This window comes from Microcaecilia unicolor, chromosome 8 (assembly GCF_901765095.1).
Source record: "Microcaecilia unicolor chromosome 8, aMicUni1.1, whole genome shotgun sequence".
NCBI lineage: Eukaryota > Metazoa > Chordata > Amphibia > Gymnophiona > Siphonopidae > Microcaecilia > Microcaecilia unicolor.
In genome coordinates, this window is record NC_044038.1 from 31,115,319 (window position 1) to 31,133,635 (window position 18,317).

The 18,317-nt window shown below is 48.0% G+C and overlaps 1 protein-coding gene across 1 annotated transcript in view; it reads right to left on the reverse strand.

The window, feature by feature from the left end:
• Positions 1-18,317, reverse strand: part of XYLT1 (xylosyltransferase 1) — a 486,604-nt gene that overhangs the window by 40,895 nt on the left and 427,392 nt on the right. Inside the window, exon 8 of the mRNA XM_030211542.1 lies at positions 8,183-8,445. Coding sequence (XP_030067402.1) covers positions 8,183-8,445 — 263 coding nt within the window. The remainder of the gene's footprint in view (positions 1-8,182; positions 8,446-18,317) is intronic.

An 18,317-nucleotide genomic window follows, 5' to 3' on the forward strand; every position in this document is an offset into this window, starting at 1 on the left:
AGCAATTACTGTCACTAATTAGGTTTAATTGGCATTTAGGCACAGGATCCGAGAAAATTTACACGTGATCTGAAAAAGGGGGTGCAGAAATGGGAGGGTCATGGAGTATCGGGGGCGTTATTAAACTTAATGTGTGTTGTTATAGAATAAAGGGGAAATGTGCCCAATTTAGGTGCGACATTTGCACCAAGTCTCAGTTGGTGAATTATTCTATAAACCATACCTAACATTAAGCGTGGCTTATAGAATAGCACTTTTTTTAGACGCTGATTTTTTTTTGCGCCATATATAGAATCTAGCCTATTATGCTGTGCATCACCCTTGAAAGCAGACTCATCTAGGTTTTCAGGATAGTTACAAAGAATATTCACGAGATATATCTTCACAAATTGGAAAACAGTTCATGAAAAATCATTATGAAACCCCTGTTCTCAGAGGAGGTAATTCTCAAAGGGATGCCTAAAGTTAGGTGTTGGGATAGAATACACTAAGGTAAAATTATGTATAATCATACCTGATAATTTTCTTTCCATTAATCATAGCTGATCAATCCATAGACTGGTGGGTTGTGTCCATCTACCAGCAGGTGGAGATAGAGAGCAAACTTTTGCCTCCCTATATGTGGTCATGTGCTGCCGGAAACTCCTCAGTATGTCGATATCAAAGCTCCATCCGCAGGACTCAGCACTTAGAGAATTACACCCACGAAGGGACACTCTGCCCAGCTCACCACCGCCGAAACGGGGGAGGGGAATTAACCCAGCTCATCCCCACACAAGTGGGGGAGGGGAATCCGTCCAGCTCATCCCCGCGGAGCGGGGGAGGGACACCACACCCGCCGATGCGGGGGGATCTGGCTTATCCTGCAACCGCAACCGCGGGAGGAGCTGACTGACCCTAACACCGCCGAAGCGGGAGGGGTACAAAGCTGCCCTACAGCCGCACGAAGCGGGAGGGAGTGCCGGCAGAATTTTAAGTCTCAATCCAGCCCCGTAAAACGGAGGGGAGAGGAATGCAGCAGCTCACTGTAACACAAACTCGTCTTAACTCTTGAAGAATCCAAGTGAAAAAACTTGAACACGAAGTCTTTCTGAAGTAACTGAAGACTAAACTTGAACCTGAAATGCAACCAGAATAAAAACAGTACAGATATCTGGGAGGGGCTATGGATTGATCAGCTATGATTAATGGAAAGAAAATTATCAGGTATGATTATACATAATTTTACCTTCCATATCATCAAGCTGATCAATCCATAGACTGGTGGGATGTACCGAAGCAGTACTCACCCAGGGCGGGACATTGAAATCCCTGACCTCAACACTGAAGCTCCAAACCGGGCCTCCGCCCGTGCAGCCACAGTCAAACGGTAATGCTTGGAGAATGTATGAGCCGAAGCCCAAGTTGCCGCCTTGCATATCTCTTCCAAGGAGACAGATCCGGCCTCTGCCATCGAGGCCGCCTGAGCTCTCGTGGAGTGAGCCTTCAGCTGGATAGGCGGCACCTTCCCCGTGGCCACATAAGCCGCTGCAATGGCTTCCTTGACCCATCTTGCCACTGTAGGCTTAGCAGCCTGCAGACCCTTACGAGGACCTGCAAACAGGACAAACAGATGATCCGATTTCCGGAAATCATTGGTCACTTCCAAGTATCTGATGATGACTCGTCTCACATCCAGATATTTAAGAGCAGAGTACTCCTCTGGGTAGTCCTCCCTACGAAAGGAAGGGAGACAGAGCTGCTGATTCACATGGAAGCGAGAAACAATCTTGGGCAGGAAGGAAGGCACTGTGCGAATAGTCACTCCTGCCTCAGTGAACTGCAGAAAAGGCTCTCGACATGAGAGCGCCTGGAGCTCGGAAACTCTTCTGGCTGAAGTGATAGCCACCAAAAAGACTGCTTTCAACGTCAGGTCTTTCAGAGATGCCCTCGACAAGGGTTCAAAAGGCGGCTTCTGCAATGCTCTTAGTACCAGGTTGAGATTCCACGCAGGCACCACTGAGTGCAGAGGAGGGCGCAGGTGATTAACTCCCTTGAGAAAGCGCACCACATCTGGCTGCGAAGCCAGGGAAGCACCCTTCAGGCGGCCCCTGAAGCAAGCCAGAGCCGCTACCTGGACTTTAAGGGAACTGAGCGACAGGCCTTTCTCCAGACCTTCTTGCAGGAACGCCAACACTGAAGAAATTGGAGCAGTGAAGGGAGAAAGTGAGCCTGCTTCACACCACGCTGCAAAGATACGCCAAACCCTGGCGTAAGCAGTAGAAGTAGAGCGCTTCCTCGCTCTTAGCATAGTGGCAATGACCTTGTCTGAGAAGCCCTTCTTCCTCAGACGCTGCCGCTCAATAGCCAGGCCGTAAGACCAAAGGGGGAGGGATCCTCCATCACCACGGGACCCTGATGTAACAGGCCCTGCTCCACTGGCAGCCGCAGAGGATCGTCGACTGAGAGCCTGATCAAGTCCGCATACCAGGGACGCCTGGGCCAATCCGGACCCACCAGGATTACCCTGCCGGGATGCTTTGCCACCCGGTCTAGCACCCTGCCCAACATGGGCCAGGGCGGGAACACATAGAGAAGCTCTTGTGTCGGCCCCTGTTGGAGAAGAGCATCTACTCCCAGGGATCGAGGGTCCCGTCCTCTGCTGAAAAAGCGCGGCACTTGGCAATTGGCCGATGACGCCATCAGATCTAGGCTCGGCTGGCCCCAGCGCTTCGTGATGTCCAAGAACGCCTGAGCAGATAGCTGCCACTCTCCGGGCTCCAAGGTATGGCGACTGAGAAAGTCCGCCTTGACATTCATGACTCCGGCAATGTGGGCCGCTGAAAGCTGCTCCAGGTTCGCTTCCGCCCACTGGCAAAGATTCATAGCCTCCTTGGCTAGAGGGGCGCTCTTGGTACCTCCCTGGCGGTTGACATAGGCCACAGCCGTGGCATTGTCCGACAGGACCCGTACAGGCTTCAACACCAGTACCGGGATGAACTCCAAAAGCGCCAACCGAATGGCTCTGAGTTCCAGGAGGTTGATAGACCACTTTGCCTCTGCAGGAGACCAGAGCCCCTGCGCTGTCCTTCCCAAGCAGTGGGCTCCCCAGCCCGACGAGGCGTCCGTCGTGACGACAATCCACTCTGGGGTCACCAGAGGCATTCCCGCAGACAACTTGTCTGTCTGCATCCACCAGCTCAGCGCCTTGCGCACTGCTGGGTCCAAGGGAAGGCGCACAGCATAATCCTCCGACATCGGAGTCCAGCGCTGCAGCAAAGAGTGTTGAAGTGGTCTCATATGAGCCCTGGCCCAGGGCACAACTTCCATCGTGGCCGTCATAGAGCCCAACAGCTTCACATAGTCCCAAGCCCGAAGGGGAGAGGCTACTAGGAACTGGTCCACCTGAGCCTGAAGTTTGACAATCCGATTGTCTGGCAGGAACACTCTGCCCACTTGGGTGTCGAATCGAACTCCCAGGTACTCCAGGGACTGAGTCGGGCGCAGCTGGCTCTTCTCCCAGTTGATGATCCATCCCAGGGAGCTCAAAAGAGCAACTACCCGGTCCACAGCTTTGCCGCACTCTGCATAAGAGGGGGCTCGGATCAACCAGTCGTCCAGATAAGGATGGACTTGTACCCCTTCCTTTCGTAGGAAGGCCGCGATGACCACCATTACTTTGGAAAAGGTCCGCGGAGCAGTAGCCAACCCGAAAGGGAGGGCTCTGAACTGGAAGTGTCGTCCCAGGACTGCAAAACGCAGAAAGCGTTGATGAGGAGGCCAGATGGGAATATGCAGGTACGCTTCCTTGATGTCCAAGGATGCCAGGAACTCTCCTGCCTTCACTGCCGCTATAACAGAGCGGAGAGTCTCCATGCGAAAGTGCCGCACTTTCAAGGCCCGATTGACCCCTTTGAGGTCGAGGATAGGCCGAACAGAACCTCCTTTCTTTGGTACCACAAAGTAAATGGAGTAACGTCCCTTGCCAAGCTGACTTTCTGGCACCGGAACGACCGCGCCCAGGCGGATCAGATTGTCCAAGGTCTGCTGCACTGCCACAGCTTTGACCGGAGACTTGCAGGGAGAGAGTACAAACCCGTCTTTTAAGGGTCGGCAGAACTCTAGTTTGTAGCCGTCTCTGATGACTTCCAGCACCCACGCGTCTGAAGTTATTGTGGTCCACTCGCCCAGAAACGAGGACAGCCGTCCTCCAATCTGCACTGGGGCGTGGACCAAGACCCCGTCATTGGGTACGAGACCCTGGGGGAGGACCGGAGGGAGCACCTCCAGGACGGCGGTCTCTGCGAAAGCAATGCTGCTTGGGGGAGAAATTCCTCTTGAAGGAAGAGGGGGCAGAGGAACCCGACTTGCCCGGGCGGTACCGACGGGCTTCCTGCAACCGTCCTCTGGAGGTACCGGGACGAGTACTAGCCCGAGCCCTGACCTCTGGTAATTTCTTGCCCTTAGACGTGCCGAGATCGGTCACGATTTTGTCCAGCTCGACCCCAAAGAGCAGCTTGCCTTTAAAAGGCAACCTAGCCAGGCGGGATTTAGAGGCGTGGTCAGCAGACCAATGTTTCAGCCAAAGCCACCGCCGCGCAGAGATTGTCTGAGCCATGCCTTTCGCTGAGGCCCTCAAGACATCATACAGCAAGTCTGCCAAATAGGCTAAGCCCGATTCCAGGGCCGGCCAATCAGCCCTCAAGGAATGATCCGAGGGGGAAGCCCGCTGCACCATAGTCAGGCACGCCCTAGCCACATAGGAGCCGCAAACTGAGGCCTGCAAACTTAAAGCAGCCGCCTCAAAGGACGACCTTAAGGCCGCCTCCAATCTTCTGTCTTGGGCGTCCTTTAGGGCCGTGCCACCTTCCACCGGCAACGCCGTTTTCTTAGTCACCGCAGTGATTAAAGAATCCACGGTAGGCCACAGATAGGCCTCACGTTCACTCACAGCCAAAGGATAGAGGCGGGACATAGCCCTAGCCACTTTAAGGCTTGCTTCTGGGACATCCCATTGAGCCGAAATTAAGGTGTGCATGGCATCATGCACGTGGAAGGTTCTAGGCGGGCGCTTCGTCCCCAGCATAATGGCAGAGCCAACAGGGGCTGAGGGAGAGACGTCCTCCGGAGAGGAAATCTTCAAAGTGTCCATGGCCTGTAACAACAGGTTGGGCAAATCCTCTGGGCTAAAAAGCCGCGCTGCAGAGGGGTCATCCACTCCATCCGAGCGGGGATCCGTCTCCTCCAAGGAATCCGCAAAGGACCGTTGGGAGACCTCAGACATGCTGCCCTCATCTACATCGGAGGAGACAAATTCCTCCAAGGCCTGGGAATCAACCCGAGGGCGTTTACCTCTGGGAACCTCAACCTCTTTACCAGACGAGGGAGCAGGGGCAGCGTTGTGCATGAGGAAGGCCTGATGCAGCAGCAAAACAAACTCGGGGGAGAAACCCCCCAGACTGTGCACTTCCGCAGCCTGGGCAACAGCCCTAGACGCACCCTCAACCGGCGCTCGCAATAGCGGGGGAGAGACATGCTGCGCATCCAAAATGGCGTCCGGCGCGAAACTCCGCGAAGGAGCCGCGCGGGAAGAACGGCTCTTAACTTTAGCCGCTTCAGTGCCGTCGCCCAAATTAAGGGCGTTCATGGCATTAATGTCTCCAACCTCAAGGGCGGCCCAAGAAGAAGCCGTCCGAGCCGCATGGCCGGCCAAGATGGCGGAGGCGAGGAGCGGCGGATGGGCGTTTATGGCGGGAAAAACCGCCACGCCGGAGGAAGGACCGGGACATTCATCGGTCACGAAACTGTCACCCAACAAGGGCGAATCAGGCTTTAAGACCCCCGCATCCCCTCTAGAAGCGCTCAAGCGACCCGGGGAGCGACCCTTTGCGCCCTCGCCCTCCGACGCCATATGCCACGAGGAGAAGAATCGGGGAACCCCCGCCCGCTATAAAAAGGTAAAAATTACCTGCTGTCCGCTCCGAGTTGTAACAACCTGGTGTCCCAGTGAGTAGCTGCAATAGACGCTTAAATAAACGTCGAAATAAACGCCTTTAAGGACGTTCAAAATTTTTTTTTTTTTTTTTTAACGGAGCCAGCGGGAGGGGGGAGAAAAGGAGGGACCTGGCACCACCAGGTTTGCACTTGCTCAAAAGAGCCCTCAACCCCAGGCACTCAACAAAACCTAAAAATTAGGCTTGGAGGCCTAGCCAGAGCTGCTGCTGTGTGTGACCACCACCTGCTGAGATAGAGAACATACTGGGGAGTTTCCGGCAGCACATGACCACATATAGGGAGGCAAAAGTTTGCTCTCTATCTCCACCTGCTGGTAGATGGACACAACCCACCAGTCTATGGATTGATCAGCTTGATGATATGGAAGGGGCCCTTTTACTAAGCTGCGTAAGCGTCTATGCGTGCCCAACATGGAGTTACTGCCCGGCTACCATGTAGCTCTTGCAGTAATTTCATTTTTGGCGAGCGTCCAATACGCGCATACGAAAAATAATTTTTATTTTTGGACGCACCTATTGGACGTGTGCCAAATGGTATTTGATGCACAAAGGTCATTACCGCCCATTACCGAATGAGACTTTACCGCTAGGTCAATGGCTGGTGGTAAGGTCTCAGACCCAAAATGGACGCGCAGCAATTTTCATTTTGCCGCACGTCCATTTTCGGCAAAAATTTTAAAATGGCTTTTTTACAGGTACGCTGAAAAATGACTCTGCGCGCGCCCAAAACAGGAGTCTACACTACCGCAGGCCACTTTTCAGCACGCCTTTGTAAAAGGGTTCCTAAATGCAAATTCTATATTAGTAATTGTGCAAGCAATTGCCATTATAGAATACTAGTGTAAGTTCGCATTTGAGTGCCTAACTTTAGGCGTGAGCTTACGTTAGCTCAATGGCTAGTGTAAACTGTAGGCAGTCAGATACGTCAATGGTAGTATTATATAAATTGCTCGCGCTACTGCCTGAAATGCGTCCAACTGTTCTCATGTCACTCCCAGGCTCATAACCCCTTTGCAGTTGTGTATGACAGATTTTGCACGCACAATGGCAGTTATAAACATAGGACTGAATTCTGTAAATGGCAACCAAATTTGGGCACCAACATAAGTACATAAGTATTGCCATACTGGGACAGACCGAAGGTCCATCAAACCCAGCATCCTGTTTCCAACAGCGTCCGATCCAGGTTACAAGTACCTGGCAAGATCCCAACTGTACAATACATTTTATGCTGCTTATCCTAGAAATAAGCTGTGGATTTTCCCCAAGTCCATGTTAATAATGGCTTATGGACCTTTCTTTTAGGAAGCCATCCAGACCTTTTTTAAACCCCGCTAAGTTAACTGTTTTTACTACATTCTCTGGCAACGAATTCCAGAGCTTAATTACAGGTTGAGTGAAGAAATAAATGGCGTTCAGAGTTGGGTGTCTTTATAGAATAGTGTTTGGCGCTGGGATCTTCGCCTGATTTTGGACATGAGGATTTTCACCAACTGGGTGTAAATTCTCATACCTAGATTAGGCGCGGATCTCCCAAATTCCATAGCACCGCATGCAAATTCCAGAAATGCCACTGATCTGTCCCATGCCCCTCCCAAAGCCACACTCTCTTTTTGGAGCCGCACATAAAATTTATGCATTGATGTGTGCACAAATTTGAATTAATGCTAATTAGCACTGAAAAGTGATTTATAGCACCACACTAATTGGTTCATTCATCAATTAAATTGTGCATGCAAATCGGGCAGTAATGGCTATGATTAGAGCCAATTAAGACCAACACTAGCCAATATTTGGTTAACACCAATTACCAGTTAATTATTAAATTAAGTTACACACGCAACTGATACTTTTATAACTTACGTGAGCAACGTCACACACTAAGAGTAAAATTGGGCATGCAAATTTATACAACTGGTGGGTGTGTGCAACAGTAGGAATGGCAAAAACAATACTTGGTGTTTGGTGGCCTTTCCAATGAGATAAACGGGGAAAAAAAAACATTTGCTCACATTATCTGCACATTTACAATTTCTCTACAAGGACAATCTTCAAGGCATTTCTAGGCATTGAGCAAGGCTTTAACGCTGAAACGGTGCCTGTAAAAATTGCCCAGCACGTGTGTAGCTAATATATGCATAACAGTTATCACTTATTAGGAAGGATTACATTTTCTTTTGCATACTAACCGGCAGCTATTGTCACCATCTGTGTGCAAGGACGTTTCAGCTCTCTTTAGGCCCAGGTGGGAAAATGAGTGATACATGGTCAGCATGACATCACTGATGCTATGAATGCCATCGGGTTCATCATAGAGATTCTCCCAGTAGGATCTGAGCCCTGGCGTGCCAGATGGATAGTTACCATACAGATAATAGTCCAATTGTCCAATTATTTCCTGGTTTACCACAGCTTCAAATTTACGGGCAAAGAATGTTGGTCTTGCAGTTTGCTGTGTAGATAATGTTAAAAGAAGGAAAGACATATGAGCTGCTGGTGCACACTTAACAACCCACAGCACAGAAACAACCATTACATTAAGCCCTAGTATATAACCTCAAATCTCCAACAATGGTAAGACATTAAGCCACTTCTATTACACTAATGTCAGTCTGTGTGTTTTTGTGGAAAGGTTTCTCAGAAACAGTATGAAACCGAAATCAAGAACACAGTTGTAATCTAGGGAAAGTCTGCAAAGCTGGGTGTTTCTCCTCAGTGAAACCAGTAACAAGTTTGTTTGAATAAGAGCTCTTTGATTATAGAGGAAAAACACATAGTATACACTGGGGCATCAACACTCTCACCACCCCCCCCAACCCATATACCAACGGCAATTTTACATCAACACAAATCAGCTCACTGTGTTCCTACCCTCTGTCAGCTCTATTCACATGCATCATGACTCAGAAACATTTCCAGCATAAAGTTATTTGCTAACTTTGTTGACCTAAAATAATCATACTCTGTGGACTAGATTCAGCAAACGAGGCCCAAAATAATGCATGCTCAGTGCCATTCTATAAACGGCGCTCTGAGACGGCCATCATTTATAGAATAGTGTGTAGTGCCGGGATCCGCGTCCAACCGGTGTACATCCTCATGCGTAAGTTAGGTGCGGATCTCCAAATTCTATAATACTGTGCACATCTTTAATGAATGTCCCTGACCCTCCCATGGCCAAGCTCCCTTTTCAGTTAAACGCTAGAAATTTGCGTGCGCATCTTTATAGAACAGCACTTAGCAAAATGCATGCGCAAATCCAAATTGTTGCCAATTAATGCAAATAGATTGTCAGCGCCCAATGATTGGTGCTAATTGGCTCGTCACTCAATTAAATTGTGTGCGCAAATTGGGCACATGCCCAAATTTGCGTGAACCATTTTGAGCGCTATATAGAGAATCTTGGTATGTGTGTGTGTTAGGGAAGCTGTAACCCCTCACCCTATACATAAACCTTTTAGGCCAGTCCCACTCTGAATTTCATAATACATGATTCATTATAGTATGCATACCACTGGCTCTTTCCCAGAATAGGCACAAGGGGTGAAGTTTGGGTGGAGTGCAGACAGTCTGCACTTATATGTGACAATCCCCAGACTTTGAGGGTTGCAATCTAGTTGGGTTTTCAGGAATGAGATCAATTTGCATACAATGAGGCGGTGCCTGCAAAGAGATCTCATACATATTAATTGAGGGAAATCCTGAAAACCCACTTGGGTTGTGGCCCTCAAGGATACTCACTACTGCACTAAGATTTACACCAGCCCTGGAGCCTACACTTATGGACATGTTTTATTTAGGGGCCCTTTTACTACGCCACGTAGGCAAATACGCACATCCTAAATGCGCCAGTTTGGAGTTACCACCTGTTACCGCCTGGCTACACGTGGCCCAGATGTTAAATTCATTTTTTACATGCGCTGGAAAATAATTTTTGTTTTCCTGCGCACGGCGGAAACCGGGCGGTAATTGTCATTCTACGTGTGTAGACGATTACCACACAGTTACCGTATGAGACCTTACTGCTAAGTCAATGGGTGATGGTTAGGTCTCAGACCCAAAATGGAAGCGCGCCAATTTTTATTTTGCCGCACGTCCATTTTCAGGAAAAATTTTCAAAAGACCTTTTTTACAGGCGCGCTGAAAAATGGATCTGCGTGCGCCCAAAACACGTGCCTACACTAGCGCAGCCCATTTTTCAGCACACCTTATTAAAAGGACCCCTTAGATATTGCTTGCACCTCTTTCAGTAGTGAAGGTGAGTTCCATTCAGCTAAACTTGGTATTTTCCCTGTCTCTAGAGAGCTCACAACCTAATTTTGTACTTGAGGCAAGATCACAAGGAGCAGCAGTGGGATTTGAACTGGACACCCCTGGATATTAAGCCCAATGCTCTAACCAGTAAGCTACTCCTCCACTGGTAGGGCTTGGGTATCTCTGCCAGCAAAGGTATGATTGGATGCGGGGCGGGGGGGGGGGGGCAGCTGAGAGGAAATGTGATCCCCTTGGTCAACACCTGCCCACTCCCCCCCACCCCAAACGGACTTTTGGCTACGACCCTCAGTAGAAGCCAATGGAGAATTCCAAAGTGCAAACCAAATGATTATCTTCTCTCATGCCTCCACATATGCTCCAAAGCAGGTAGCTCAAGCATTCCCAAATTCAGTCATCAAGAATCCGCAACAGGGATAGCGACAGTTAACATTTACGAGATATGCAGTATATTTCCAAACTATTTGGTCTAAGAGACAGTTTAATTTACAGAATATGGTCACCCTGAAAACTCGACATTTGAGGGAATGTTCATAAGGATTAGGAAGACGAATTTCAACACAACCAGTGCTTTACTCAAAGAATACAACGGAGTTGATGATTACAATCTTTTGCTCCTATGCTACATCTCCAAACAAATCCCTAAGTTCCCAAAGGAAAGCACCCAGTGGACATAAATTGTCCATAGAAATTAGGCTTATGTCATGATCTTAATTGTAAATGTTCCCATCAAAATCTTCAGCAGAGGCAGAAGACTCAATGTCACAAAATATCTAAACTTGTGTTCAAGCCATTTACATGTGGGAAGCCGATTATGTTTGCACACTTTCCATCAATATGACATGATAGTTTTATAGTGACTCACAAGAGTAAATGTGCTGGCTGGATAGAGGAATATCTGTATGCTCAGCTTCCTGGCATCTTTGCAGGGGAAATGTGGTATCTGGATAAAGCCAGAATGATTTGAAAATGTACGGCAGAGCTGAAGTTGGAGCTGGCTCTGAAACAAGCTGTGTTTGTGGCTTCTTTGCACAAGTATGCTGCCCTGGAACGAAGAAAGCCGAGTGTTTACTGTTTCCTTTTTGGACCCATGCTGGTACTAAGATAAGCCACAACAACAATTAAAAAAGGATCCAAATACCATATAAAAATAGAAAGCTTTTAAATATAGATAATGGTAAGTATATAGGAAATACAGGAAATGAATTAAATTATTAACAAAATTAGGGAGGAAAAGACCTCATCAAGACCCAGACCTCTAATATCAGAGCCAACCTTATTCATGGCTACCTTTTAATGTGATTGGTCAAAAGGTCATCAACCCTCTTTTTGTGAGGGAGGTTTTTTTTTAGGGGGGGGGGGTTGCCGGGTGCTTGAAGCCTGGATTGGCCGCTGTCGGAGACAAGATGCTGGGCTTGATGGACCCTTGGTCTTTTCCCAGTATGGCGGTGCTTATGTACTTATGTACCAATAATGGCTTTTTGATCAATCACATTAAAAGGTTGGCTCTGATATTAGTGATCTGGGTCTTTATGAGGTCTTTTCCTCCCTAAATTTGTTAATAATTTAATTCATTTCCTGTATTTCCTATATACTTACCACTATCTATATTTAGGAGGGTACTAAGATAAGTACTGGAGTAATATTGCATCTCCTGGATTTCTGCTTTTGCGGGTCTGAGGGCGTGTGGTTAGGGTAGTCTGTATGAGACACTTGTTTTTAAAGTTTCTTTTATATTAAATAAAGAATGTGTTCATTATAAGAATATGGTTTAGATGGGTAAATAAGATTATAAACCATTCTAGTGTTAAACTCAGTATAGCTAGCAGTAGTTCTACTGATACACTGTTAAGATTTTGAAGTTAATAAATTTTGTGCTGTTGCACCATACGGTAACAAGAGAGCACAACTGCACTGCTGTTTTACTTTCACTTCACTCTGAAAGTGATTTAAAAGGAAGCAAGTTTGTGTTAGGAATGCACAGGGGAAAATTTATTTATAGAGCGTGTGTACAGCGGGAGAATCAATGAACAGGGGGAAGACAGAAGAGACAGAAAGTGTAGTGTTTCTGAAATGAGAATAAAAATGACTGCCAGTCTTCTGCTTTTCCTCCAGCTACCTTTTCAGCTTTGTAAGAAAATTCCTTATTATTGCTTCTCATCATGTGCAGGGTAATTTGATCGCACGCCGTTTAGGTAGGATGTGTAAGAAGGCGCCTATTTTATATAAAGACAACGTGGAGGGACATTTTTGAAAGAATGTCCAAGTCAGAATAAAGATGTCCAGCTCACAAAATCCACAGCGGATGCCCATCTCACATGTATTTTCCAACATGTGAATGGCTAAAATGCAGGGACAAGGATGTCTATGGCCACAGAGGCATCCCTGCAGCCTACTGGTTCATCTAGTGGACATTAAACCAAGGAACCCAGGTTCAAAAATCGCACTGTACTGCTCTCATTTTGTAATTGTGAGCCATCCAGAAACAGAAAAATACCTACTCTACCTGAATGTACATGACTTCAACAGCCTTCAGGTGGCTTATATACTTAGGTACAGAAGGTATTTTTCTGGTTCTGGAGGGCTCACATAAAAAAAAAATAAGAGAGTCAAAGTGGGACTTGAACCTTGGTTCCTTGGTTTAACACCCACAGTAATAATCCACTAGGTACTCCTCAGACTTACCTACTACTACTACTACTATTTAGCATTTCTATAGCGCTACAAGGCATACGCAGCGCTGCACAAACATAGAAGAAAGACAGTCCCTGCTCAAAGAGCTTACAATCTAATAGACAAAAAATAAATAAAGTAATCAAATCAATTAATGTGAACGGGAAGGAAGAGAGGAGGGTAGGTGGAGGCGAGTGGTTACAAGTGGTTACGAGTCAAAAGCAATGTTAAAGAGGTGGGCTTTCAGTCTAGATTTAAAGGTGGCCAAGGATGGGGCAAGACGTAGGGGCTCAGGAAGTTTATTCCAGGCGTAGGGTGCAGCGAGACAGAAGGCGCGAAGTCTGGAGTTGGCAGTAGTGGAGAAGGGAACAGATAAGAAGGATTTATCCATGGAGCGGAGTGCACGGGAAGGGGTGTAGGGAAGGACGAGTATGGAGAGATACTGGGGAGCAGCAGAGTGAATACATTTATAGGTTAGTAGAAGAAGTTTGAACAGGATGCGAAAACGGATAGGGAGCCAGTGAAGGGTCTTGAGGAGAGGGGTAGTATGAGTAAAGCGACCCTGGCGGAAGATGAGACGGGCAGCAGAGTTTTGAACTCTGGAGAGGGGAGGGGTGACTAAGTGGGAGGCCAGCAAGAAGCAGATTGCAGTAGTCTAAACGAGAGGTGACAAGGGTGTGGATGAGGGTTTTGGTAGAATGCTAAGAATGCTCATAACCCAAAGCTGTCATAGAGAGCTTGGTATCCCCTTTCAGTTTCACTTTCAGGTGAGAGGGATGGGGGACACAGAGGTGTAGCCAGGCCTCAGACTTTGGATGGGCCACTGACATCATTTCCTCTTTTCGTAAGGGCGGGACTCTGAAGGAACGAACTCACGAAGGGAAGGCTTGATGGGCAGGGCTTTCAATGATGCGGCCGCTTCGACGGAGGTAAAAAAGATTTAAACCAGAGGCTGGCACCGGTGTAAGTGTTCTTTCTGCTAGGAGGAGATCTTCTGCTGATGGGGCTTGTGGATCCCCTGCCAGGTATTTCTTTTGGTTTCATTGGGGGGAGGAGAGAACCAGAGGGAAGCTGAGGAGAGCACCGGAGGGGGAGAAGGAGGGCAGGGAGAGCACTGGAGGGAGGGGCTGAGGAGGGCAGGGAAGAGATGAGTTTTCGGGCCCACCTTCTTTGGGCTCAGGCCCACCCTAAATTTGCCAGCTGGCTACGCTCCTGGTTCCACCATGATATTCTGCACCAGAACCCCCGAGCTGGTAATTGTGATGTCTATACAGTGTGCTTTCCTGAGATGAGAGTAGGGTTGTTGAGTAAATCAGAGACTATATTTTGTCATTTACGTTCCCCTGAGTATTCATCTGCATGCTTCACTGCTTTAGTAATGTGCTGAGGATACTGTATATCGCCTGGGGTTTCTTATGTTTATTATTGCTGCAGACTAGGTACACATATAATCTGGATATCTGTGACACACACTGGCAGAATCAGAGCTAACTGCTGTAGTGACCTGCACTATCAGCTCTAGGACACATCATAAATATTGCAGGGCATAGCAGAGTGGGCCATGCAGACGGTGAGTTACGGATGCCACAGGAACTTCTATTTCACAGGACGCATATTTCTTTCCTCATGCACATCTATGGAAAGCTCCTTCCAGACAGATTTAAATACCTCTATTCAATAAAGCTAGTACATGGTTGTGCCTTCCACACACCAGCCTGAACACCAACTGAATATCCCTATTACAGATGTCAACATTTTAACAATTCCGCCCCCCACCCCCAGTAAATCCCTTACCCACTTAATTGCTCCCTTCCTCCTCTGCCCAAACCTAAAACCTGCAACACACAATGAAACCGTACCCCGTCCCTCAACTCTCCCGGATCCTATTTCCCACCTAGCGTCCCCTCACCCTACCTACCGCTCCCCTGCACCTTCTCCTCAACCTCCCTAGATCATTCCCCGTCACTACAATCATCCTTCCTTCTCGCACATCATTCGCTACCTGTCTCTTCTGCACAAAACAAAGTGGGTTGCATTTATGAAAAATTCAAAACGAAACTTCTGGCCCACTGGGGCAATGACTGGATATAGCTCTCCCAAACAGCCATAAAACTTTGCATATCCTGCCAGAGATTTCCCCACCCCTGGATGTTCTATTAACATTACCTCATGAAGCAAATGTCTCCATCTTGCAATTACATTTAAAAATTACATTTACCGTGGTTTGAAAGTTAAAAGGGGTCCTTTTACAAAGCCATGGTAAAATGTGGCCTGCGGTAGTGTAGGCGCGGATTTTGGGCACGCGGATTTATTTTTCAGCGCACCTATAAAAAAGGCCTCTCCCCCCCCCCCCAAAAACGGACGTACGGCAAAATCAAAATTGCCGCGCGTGCATTTTGGGTCTCAGACCTTACTGCCAGCCATAGACCTAGCGGTAAAGACCTAAGCGTGTCAGATGCCACTTGGTGCGCGCCCGCTACGTGCGCCAGAAAATAAAACATATTTTTCAGACGTGCGTACTGCACGCGCGCCAAAAATGAAATTATCACAAGAGCCATGCGGTAGTCGGGCGGTAAGTCCATTTTGGCACACGTTGGGAGCGCGTAGGCGCCTACTCGGCTTAGTAAAAGGGGCCCTAACTTTTTGGGCTTTATGATCTTCTGTTCTTTCATTTATCTTGTTACTTTGATCTTATTTACTTACAGGTTTCTACTAGTTAACAGCTTCTATATAGCATCCGTCTTGTTGCTAGAGAGCTGCACATCTGCCTCCCTCTCACCAAGGATCCTGTTTCACAGAACAGCTTTGCTTCAGTTCAGGATCCTGAATGTTTCTGAAACCTCATGTGGGACCACTCTGACAAGAACAGACATGTCTCCTACTGACAGGAAAAACACACACCCCTTGCCAGTAGGCAATAATTGTTTGGAAGCTTTTATGTGTATGTTCGGAGATTCTTTTTCAACTGTCACAATGTGATATCATGAGGCAGAGCTGTCCAAGTCAATATTGCCTCAAGAATGAAGAGAAAGAAGCAATTTTAAGACACAGAGAGGGGCATAATTGAACAAAAACGTCTATCTCCATGAGCGTTTATCTCCGAGAACGGGCAGACCGAACCGTATTTTCGAAAAAAATAGACGTCCATGTTTTATTCGACAATTTGTGAGCTGGGCGTTTTTGTTTTTCAGTGATAATGGAAAATGAATGCGCCCAGCTCAAAAACGAATAAATCCAAGGCATTTGTTCGTGGGAGGGGCCAGGAGTCGTAGTGCACTGGTCCCCCTCACATGCCAGGACACCAACCGGGCACCCTAGGGGGCACTTTTACAAAAACAAAAAAAAAGGTAAAAGAGCTCCCAGGTGCATAGCACCCTTCCCTTAGGTGTTGAGCCCCCCAAATCCCCCTCAAAACCCACCGCCCACAAGTCTACACCATTACTATAGCCCTAAGGGGTGAAGGGGGGCACCTACATGTGGGTACAGTGGGTTTGAGGGGCGGTTTGGAGGGCTCCCATTTACCAGCACAAGTGTAACAGGTGGGGGGGGGGGGATGGGCCTGGGTCCACGTGCCTGAAGTCCACTGCACCCCCTAATAACTGCTCCAGTGACCTGCATACTGCTGCCAGGGAGGTGGGTATGACATTTGAGGGTGAAAATAAAAAGTTGTGAAACGGCATATTTTGTGGTGGGAGGGGGTTTGTGACCACTGGGGGAGTCAGGGGAGGTCATCTCCGATTCCCTCCAGTGGTCATCTGGTCATTTAGGGCACTTTTTGGGGCCTTATTCATGGAAAAACAGGGTCCAGGAAAAGTGCCCTAAATTCTCGCTAAAAACGCATATTTTTCTTCCATTATCGGCGAAAGGCGCCCATCTCTGATCGCCCGATAACCACGCCCCAGTTCCGCCTTCAACACGCCCCCATCAACTTTGTCCGCATCCGCGACGGAGTGCAGTTGAAAACGTCCAAATTCGGCTTTCGATTATACCGCTTTATTCGTTTTTGTGAGATAAACGTCTATCTCCCGATTTGGGTCGCAATATAGGCGTTTTTCTTTTTCAATTATAAGCTGGAGAGAATACTACTCACCTATGAAAGATCAAATAGGCCACCACGGATTTGTAGCTGGACACACCAGAGAGGATATAGGAAAGCATGATGAACAGCAAAGCTACACATTGCTGTGGCTGATTCAGGTCTCTAAAGACCAGTTGGGCCCTTTTCCTAAAGTGCACTAAAAATTACATTTACCGTGGCTTAACGTGGGATTTTATCCTGTAGTAGCTGCAAATCTTATACAGCATATTTTGGGCGAATTCCCACAATATTTTATTGCAGGCTGTGCATTAACATTCTGCATTAGCCAGTTACAACATAGTAAGTATACTGTGCTAGCTAGTTAGCACCTCCACGCCCACTCTCTGCCCATGCTGTCCAGGGCCGGTCAAACCCAGTAAGCGGGGTAAGCACCACAGGGGGGCGCCTGCCTTCAAGGGCGCCGCTGCAGCGCCATACCGCGCCGCCCTTGGTGCTTTAAATCTTTAATTTACCTCAGTTCCAGCAGCCACGTCACTTGAAAGCCCTGCCCCGTCTCTAGCCTTCCCTCCCTTCATGAGTTCGTTCCGCAGTCCCGCCTTCTGACGTCATTTCCTGGAGGGCGGGACTCTGAGGGAACGAACTCACGAAGGGAGGGAAGGCTAGAGATGGGGCAGGGCTTTCAAATGACGCGGCTGCTGGAATGGAGGTAAATTAAAGATTTAAAGCACCAAGGGCGGCGGGGGATGGGGGCAAAGAAGAATCGCTGGACAGGGGCAGGGTGGGAGAAGAGAGAAAGGAGGTGCTGGGGGGGGGGGGGCGCAGGCGCCAACTCATAGTCTGCAGGGGGGCACCAGAGACCCTAGGACCGGCCCTGATGCTGTCCTAAATATATTTGGTTACGTGGCAGCTAACGGACTGAATATCACCGCTCTGCCCTAACTCCGCCCTGGCCAGCCCCTAACCTAGCCGGATAAAGGAGAGAATCAGAGGCACAAGCTGGTTAATGCTGCTAAATATTTGCTTCATTTCTTTAAAGGTGGAAATAAACATGTAGATAAAGGTGAACCAGTTGATGTAGTGAATCTGGATTTTCAGAAAGCGTTTTGCCAATTTTCCTCATGAGAGACACCTGAGAAAATTAAAAAGTCATGGGTCAGGAGGCAATGTCCTTCTGTGGATTAAGAATTGGTTATTAGACAGAAAACAGAGGGTAGGGTTAAATGGTCATTTTTCTCAGTGAAGGAGGGTGAATAGTGGAGTACTGGGACCGGTGCTATTTAACATAGTTATAAACGATCTGGAAAACGGAATGACGAGTGAGGTGATAAAATTTGCAGATG